This window comes from Homarus americanus, unplaced genomic scaffold (genome assembly GCF_018991925.1).
Source record: "Homarus americanus isolate GMGI-L3 unplaced genomic scaffold, GMGI_Hamer_2.0 scaffold31037, whole genome shotgun sequence".
In the NCBI taxonomy this organism is placed as follows: domain Eukaryota; kingdom Metazoa; phylum Arthropoda; class Malacostraca; order Decapoda; family Nephropidae; genus Homarus; species Homarus americanus.
In genome coordinates, this window is record NW_024722227.1 from 27,681,470 (window position 1) to 27,690,130 (window position 8,661).

Sequence of the window (8,661 nt, forward strand, 5' to 3'; positions counted from 1 at the left end):
AGGATAAATATTAAACAAACCAAAGATACTTTTTTTTAATAAATTCATTGTTATTTAAGGTCCTGAGAAATTTTGAAATGTTTGTACATTTGTTTAATAAATTCAATTTGACGAGAATCTTGTGGCAGCTGTGGTTTTAGTATAGTTGCCAATTCATTAATAAAATTTACTTCATTTAAGCAAATCTACGAAAATTTGGAAACTTTTCAACCTTACATAACAATGAATAGTTTATTAATATAAAAATTCTATCTTTGGTTTGCTTAATACTTATCCTGAGTGATACAGCCGAAAACAGAGCCACCAATTACCTTTACATGCAGCCTTACTTCAAGTAGTGCCAGACAAAATTGTGAGCACGAGACTTACGGTGGGGTCGGTGCATCTTTGGCTGACGGTACTTTGACTACGTATCTCCGCCAGGAAGGACGTCCCCTATCAACCTCCTACTCGTCACTGCAACACTCATCACACGCACTAAAAGTTTGTCCCTTTATACTGCAAATGCCTATGTGCCTAGCAACACCCTTTCCTCGTGACCAGTATCTCTCCAGACATTACTTATTTGGGACCTGTCACACCATGCCATTAGCAAATGTATTGTATCGGGAACTCCAACCCCACGCTATCATCCTGTCATTATATGTAACTTGCCGATGCAATCCATGGTACTTGAGGTACTTACGCCATTTTATGCGCGTCGACTACGCACGCATAAACTCTAGGCGCTGTAATCACTTTTGCACAGGATGCAAGGAAGTGTCAATAACCTAGCCCCATCTGACATATTAGAAAAATTTTGATCGGCATTTCAACCCAAATGTCTCGCCAGAAAAATAAATCTTAGATGTATTTTCAGCCACAGGATTCTATTCCCCCAGCCTTACGGATCGTGGGCCACGTACGGCAAACACTGGGTGAGAGTTAATCTCCAACCATTACTTTAAGGCCTACGACTGGTCCTCTTTTAATGCAGGCTGTGTCAAGGAGCAATCTAATATATGGGATGTCTTACAATTAATATTTTTCGGTGCTGCAGATTAGTAATGGTCATGTTACAAGAGAGTCAACCCCAGGAACACTAGTTAGTCACGGTAAATTAGGTTAATTTGCCTTTGCCGATTCGGTATTCCGAGGACGGTTTTTCACTGCATTACAATCATTTAAATAAACCAGGAGAAATTCAGATCTGTTACATTTGTGTGTGCGAATAGGAGACGGCCAGGTGTGTTCAAACCACGCATCTTAACTCCAGACGTAACATTACGTCTGAAGGTTACATCCGTACTGTTATGAGCGCGTGTGATAAAATAAACCGTTATGTTTCGTAAACTGTTGAGTTAAGGAATACATCAAAATCCTTAAAAAAAAATTGGGTTTTATTAAACACAAAAGAAGCACAAGAATTTTTATTTTGTAAGGTTTATAAATTCCTTGGCGTTTTCCTTACGACCATATCAATAACGTCCATAGTCACCGAAACCTCTGTAACCTTCACCGTAACCCCCATGAGCATAACCTTGTCCTCCATAGTCCGAATCACCGTAGCCTCCGTAGTCATAATCACCACGACCGCCACGTCCACCTCGACCGCCATATCCACCACGACCGCCATGGCCGTAGTCATCGTGTCCTTGGCCATAGTCTTCGTACTGACCATAGCCACCATACCCAGGATCGGCCATAGCAACCACCACAAGAAGTAAAACAGACAACCAAACGATCACCTGAAAAAGAAAAAATTTTAAGTAAATAATTTAAATGTAAGTTTTGTACAAATCCATCGACATCCACAAAGTTCAATAAACTTACATCACGTACAGTAATGAGCTTTTATTTGACTTACCATCTTGTGCATGTTGAGTGCAGAAAGGTCCAGTTGAGACTGACTCTCCGGCGGCCTCCTGCCGCCTTTATAGTGTACCCTTTGATGACGTCACCACCACTATCAATTCACAACTGAACCAGTCATTCAGTCACTCAGTCAAGGTAACATAAATGTCATGACCTTACACTGTCGTGTTACATTTCCTCCATTCTTGTTGCCTCTGGTGACTGTTGAGATAACTGAAGAATAAAAGGAAACTTTTATATTTGTTTACCTTATAATAATGTTTCTCTTATATGTTGATGTTATGATGTATTACCGAGCCTCAACAATTTGGTCTTTTCGTCCATATTCTTATTAAAGAATAAATTAGTCACCAAGAATAATAGATTAAGAGAGATACTTACCTATAACAACTTAGCGTAGCGTAACCTAACCAAACTTAACCTGACATAGCATAACCTAACCTAGACTAACCTGTCACGGGTGAATCTAGGATTATTCCCAGTTTCATAATTAACTTTCGTCAACTATTTCTGTTGGTTTTTATGTTCGCTATCTATCTCCTGTACTGTTTTAATACCAACTGTCATACGATGTGCTAATCCTCTTATAGCTCATGTTGCCTTGTCCTTTATGTCATTGTCACAATTGTAGTTTTGAGTCAGAGTGCAGAAGGGTATGTTATACTTACCTTTAGTAAATAGGTCCTTTGAAATTGTGTCGCTCATTCATCTTGCAGTGCAGGGGTTGTTGAAGTTCATGCATGGAATTGTCTTGTGCTACCTCCTTTTACATCCATTGTTATTTAGATAATCTGATCTTCAATTTTGTTACCTTGTTTTATATTTTTATGCTCAATAGTTTTAACGGGTTGTTTGTTTGACTCTTGTGGTAGCGTGTGCTAGGCCAATACGAGAACCAGGTAATATTTATCCTCTCCACTCATCCGTTGACTGGTGAGCCACGTACTCCATTCCCTATTTTTTTAAACAGATGCACTGAATCACGCATGAATATCTTGTAAATGCACTGTTTGTAGCGTTATACGCCTAATACATTATATTTTGGAGCCAAATTAATGTTTTTATACTTATATTGATGTGTGGTCATATTTTACAGGTAGAACTGACTGAAGATGAACACTGAGGACGAATCCGACAGACTGCCATCATAGAGGCCACGTGTAGGCTGTATCACCACCCATTCCTCGGATGAAGAGATTGACCAGCTGATATCACCACAAAGTGTGGACTCGTGGAAAACATTACTAAATGCATCCCAAACACGAAAACCTGGAGTAATTCTGGAACTGGAAAATCATTCCTGAAGGAGAGATCCCATCAATCCAGTACCATCGAAAGTCACAGCATCTCCACAATAACTCCCACTAGTGGGAACCACCGTGGAGGAATGGGGGGAGAGGTTGAGGTCCTGTTGATCTGATGAGCCATACCAGTGGGAGGTGGGGGGTTGGGGGGGGGGGTCCCTTCCTTAAGTTGAAAAGGACTTCCCATAACGGAAGTGTCATTAGGGAAGATTGAGACTACAGTAAAGGGTTCTCTTGAGTTGCTCGCTTTGAGTGCTAGCTTGTGGCACCTTTCCTCCGGCCCAGTCCGCACAGGCTGGATCAAGGGAAGTATATAAAAGGTAGCACGTCTAAGAGCTACTTAATGTAGATCCCCATAGTACGCACGCCTGGCCACTAGATGGCACTCATTAAATGACGGGAAAAGTTACGTCGGCTGTGATTTCTTTACTCTTGGCCGCTGAACATGGTGACTGACTTGAGTTACACAGATATGGCGAGAAGGAACGGGTTTCACCAGTGTGTTGTGTGCGGCACAAATAAAAATAAAGACATGAGGTTTCATTACTTCTCAAACGACAAGGAAAGGCAAGTAGATATATTTAGTAAGCATGACACAAGTTTAAACACATTTTCAAAAGCAAGCAAAGAAGATGAGCAAAACTCGTGAACCAAGGTTCATTTTCAAAATTATACAATATGGTAATGTTATAGGCGACAGTAAGCACCAGAAGGACTTTATGGAATTACACCAAATTTTCAGATGATGTTTGAATGATCTAAAGACAATGTTATGACAATGCACAGAATACGTTAAAGCATTACCTAAGCTTGCCTAACCTAACCTAACCTGGAAAATTTAGTCTCTGATCATACAGTTTTGGAAGTTAAAATTATATTATATTATATTTATTTCTTATTAATTAAATGATCGACTTTCATTTCTTTCGATCACAACTCACGTTTTCAGCCTAACCTGAGGAGGTAAATTTGTATTTGGAGGGGAAACGTCACGAATGTTCTAGAATTGTTGAGAATAATTAAATATAAGATGAAAATCACAATATTCGAATAATGTCAAACTATAACACCAAAATAAATATAGAGTTCCACAGTTGGACACTACCAAATCTTAACTGCTTTTTAACTTCATTTAACCGAGTAGTTCATCGTTTGTCAACCTTTCTTTATTTTTGAGAATACTGGCCTCTTCGCCTTTCGGTTATTTTCCGTCGAAGCTGTTTTTTTCCTTTGTCGTTTTCTTTGGAGCTCATACTTTTGTTCTTTGTTTTTCACCTTCCATTCTCCTTCCTGGTCTTGTTGCGGTATGTTTTCGTAAAGGTCGAAAAAATAATAATTTTAATGTTACTGTATCTGGCTTCGTTCGTCTTTCCTTCGCTCTTGTTTGGGTATTGAGTCTTCTTTTCATCTGTCTTCACTACAAGGAGAGCCTCCTTGTAGCTCAATTATTTCTTGCTTCACAATTTAGCCACCCTACACTCCTCCCTCCACCTGGGACACTCCCGGCCGGAGGAGGAGTGAGGGCCACCACAAGCTGCGCCGAGCAGTTGGTGTGCTGGTGCCCGTGTGTCCTGCAAGTGGCACAAACCTCCCGAGCTCGACACTTCCCTGCCAGATGGCCATACCTCTGGCATTTCTAGCACCTTGTGGGTCTTTTTTCATACGGTCTTACAGGGATGTTCCCCCATCCCAGCAATACGGTGCTTTGGATAACCAGCCAGTGCAGTTAAGCTTGTCAGCTTCTGTACTATTGAAAGCTGGTCTCCGATTAGCTCGGCCAGCTCTTCTTTTTCAAGATGGTCTATCTTGGTGTGGGAGATTACTCCCAACACAAAGTTATCCGCTGTATAAGCTTGCACGTGGATCTTTATCTCGTTAATTTTTTTATGTTGGCTACTTGCTGGGCCTGTCCCCATTCCGCGAAGGTGACCATAAGGCCACCACTCACCGGTCTGCGGACGACCCTTGTCTACCCCGATTCCTAAGACGTCAAAAAAATTCCTTAGGACAAGGAGGTTTAGGCTTGGGTGAAGGACATTCGACTGGATACAGTCTTACGACCTTCGCCTGGTCACAAGTCAGCGTTGTACCCATCGTCAGGATCACGTAGCACCTCGGGAGTAGAGAAGATCCTGCCTCGCCGACGTGTAGGTCTAGACTCTTTGTCAACCTAAAAGAAGTTTAAAGGCTGGACTTGGGACGTCTCGTATACCTTTACAGGGAGGTCCTCAATATGGATTTTCTGTCCATGACTGGTATTTGTCACACGAGATAAGATGACCTACTATGGTAATAAAGGATTAGACGGCTAATACCAGAAAAACTTCATGGGTGTACATTACTGTACATAATACTTCAACATTAATGTGCACCCAATAAAAAATGATTCGGCTCCCTTAGGGCGATACAATATTATGAACATGAATTAACCCAAAAATTTAGCAGTAATCTAACAAATGTGTTACAAGTGAATACTCTAAGTTATGTATACATTTAGATAAGGCTAAATATTTTAATGTTGGTACAGTTTGCCTATTTAATTTGAAGTTCATGTTCTCTGTAAATGGCTCTTACATTTGCTGCCTGAACTTAGAAAAAATTTTAGCCAGTAAATGTAGTTTTTAGACATTAAAAGTAGCATAGCTCTTAATTTAATATAATTAATTACTGTAGAACATGTAACCTAGTGTTTTATAGTCTCTAGAACAACTTATAAATAGTGAATATATTTCTTAGAGCACTAAAAGCTTCTCTTCAATTAATCCTTGCGTGAATATTATACACTTGATACATAATACTGTGTGGTGTACAAATCAAATCCATTGGCATTGTAGTGATTGAAGAGGATGACTCGACTTAAAGTGCATTTGAACAAACTTAAAAACCATTTTGTCCTCCCTTGACTTTGTTCCTAATCGCCAAAAGGTTGACCTTCGCAGGAGTACATGAATTATAGGGGTGATAAGAAATCCCTTAACTTCATTATAGGGGGATGCATCCCTTAGGATTTATGCTCGTGTACAACAATGTACAAGAAATATAAAAAGGAATATGGAGACATTAATTTATATAACGTACTTTTCGTGGAATATTTTTCTAGCATATTTATACCCTTAAAACATGTAAGTTGTTTTCCTGGCCACTGGATGGCGGGCCAGTCGGAGGCCTTAATATAAAGTAATGGATGAAGATAAACTCTTACCACGTGTTTGCCGTACGTGGCCCACTACCCGTAAGGCTGGAGAATCCTGTGGCTGAAAATACACATGCGCTCGGTTTTCGTACATTTGCTTAAATAATGAAGAAAATTACATTAATGAATAGACAACTCGACTACAGCTGCCACAATATTCTAGTCAAATTTTTATCTAAAACGTACAAACATTTGGGAATTCCTCAGGACCTTTGACAGTGATTAGTTTATTATAAAAAGTTTATATTTGGTTTGTTTAATGTTTACCCTGACAGGCCTTTCTGCAGCGAGTTAAAACTGTACCGGCCACGATAATGGCAGCATTTGGTTTCAACTACCAGACCCACACCACCATCATATTGTGTTATATGAAGTCCCCCGCCTCGACCCCGGTCTCAGAAACACCAGTCCAGTTTACGGTAAATTTTCTATTACTTCGTGCCGTTTCAGTATTCCGAGGAAGCTTTCCACTCCATTACTAATATGTAAATAAACCGATTGAAATTCCGATCGGTTAAATACATGTGCGTGTGAATCACGCATCATAACTCCGGTCGTGGATATACTCGAGACGTCGTAACTACACGTCTCAAGTCAAGTTCGTACTGGTATGAGAGTAAATATGGTAAACTAATCACTAGTAAACTTTAGGTACATGAAAATTCTATTAAAAATTTTTGGATTTTATTGAATACAATATAGACAAGATATTACATTATTGAAGGTTTGTAAATTATTCCACGTTCTTTAACCACCATATCAATATCGACCGTATCCTCTGTGGCCGTCACCCCCATGGCCGTAATAACTTTGACCTCCACGACCATAATCGTCATATCCTCCACGGCCATAATCGTCATATCCTCCACGGCCATAATCACGGTATCCACCATAGACATCATCGTGCCCACCATAACCACCATGCCCACGGCCACCATAACTAAAGTCAGCCATAACAGCCGACACAAACAGTAAAACGGACAAAACAGCGATCACCTGAAAAAGAAAAAAAAAATCACAAAAAATGAAAGTTGAACACAAATACAGATTTACCGACATACACAAATCTCAATAAATTTATTACACGTACATTAAAGAGTTTTTATGTGGCTTACCATTTTGTGCATGTTGAGTACAGGAAGGTCCGGTTGAGACTGACTCTCCGGCGGCCTCCTACCGCCTTTATAGTGTACCCTTTGATGACGTCACCACCACCATCAGTTACAACTGAACCAGTCATTCAGTCACTCAGTCAAGGTAACATAAATGTCATGACCTTACACTGTCGTGTTACATTTCCTCCATTCCTGTTGCCTCTGGTGACTGTTGAGATAACTGAAGAATAAAAGGAAACTTTTATATTTGTTTACCTTATAATAATGTTTCTCTTATATGTTGATGTTATGATGTATTACCGAGCCTCAACAATTTGGTCTTTTCGTCCATATTCTTATTTAGTGAATAAATTAATCACGAGTAATAGATTAGAAGTCTTACCTGTAACAACAGCATGGCTCAACCTAATAAACAACCTGGCACTGGCATAACCTAACCTAGCCTTACCTGTCACGGGTGAATCTAGGATTATTCCCGGTTTCATAATTAACTTTCGTCAACAATTTCTGTTGGTTTTTATGTTCGCTATCTATCTCCTGCACTGTTTTAATACCAACTGTCATACGATGTGCTAATCCTCTTATGACTCAGCCATTGCCCCTTGTCCCTTTATTTCATTGTCCTGATTATGTAGTTTTTTGTGTCAGGTGCAGGAAGAAATTGTAACTTATACTTCTCTGTCTGGTAAATGGGTCGCACAGAGATGGTTCGTCAACTCGTTTCATCAACACGGTGCCGGGTTCAGATGAGAGTTCGTACACCTTGCATTATACCCATTTTAATATGTTACCCTCCAGCCTTCCCTTACATCTATAGTACATTGTATTTAGATAATCTGATCATACAATTTTGGTACCTTGTTTTATATTTTATGTCAATATTAGTTCAGCTAGGGTTGTTTATTTGACTCTTGTGGTAGCGCGTGTGCCTTGAGCCAGTACCGGGGAGACAGGTAATACATTTGCTCTCCACTCGTCGAGTCAAATTCAAATTCAAAACATTTATTGACAAATACATGAAAAGGAGCTGGTTAGCATGCTAACTAGCCCGCCCAAAACTAGTCTTAACAAGAGCTCTTTAAAATTCTACTAATCATAAATGAGATATGTATACAACAAATAGATCTGCATAAAATCTACAGTCTTGTGTTAAACTTAGCATCTTCTCTAGTCTAAGATATTTTTCAGAACCATT

The 8,661-nt window shown here is 39.6% G+C and overlaps 2 protein-coding genes across 2 annotated transcripts; both read right to left on the minus strand.

Moving 5' to 3' along the window:
- Window positions 1-1,382: 1,382 nt before the first annotated feature.
- Window positions 1,383-1,955, minus strand: LOC121862606 (neuropeptide-like protein 31). The gene is made up of 2 exons (XM_042360923.1): window positions 1,847-1,955; window positions 1,383-1,727 (listed from the first exon to the last, which is right to left on the minus strand). Exons 1-2 carry the CDS (start codon window positions 1,856-1,858, stop codon window positions 1,458-1,460), a joined length of 282 nt encoding a protein of 93 aa, XP_042216857.1. The 5' UTR covers window positions 1,859-1,955; the 3' UTR covers window positions 1,383-1,457.
- Window positions 1,956-7,033: 5,078 nt separating this feature from the next.
- Window positions 7,034-7,501, minus strand: LOC121862607 (neuropeptide-like protein 29). The gene is made up of 2 exons (XM_042360924.1): window positions 7,467-7,501; window positions 7,034-7,347 (listed from the first exon to the last, which is right to left on the minus strand). The coding sequence occupies exons 1-2, from the start codon at window positions 7,476-7,478 to the stop codon at window positions 7,111-7,113; spliced, it is 249 nt and encodes an 82-aa protein (XP_042216858.1). The 5' UTR covers window positions 7,479-7,501; the 3' UTR covers window positions 7,034-7,110.
- Between the last annotated feature and the right edge of the window lie 1,160 nt (window positions 7,502-8,661).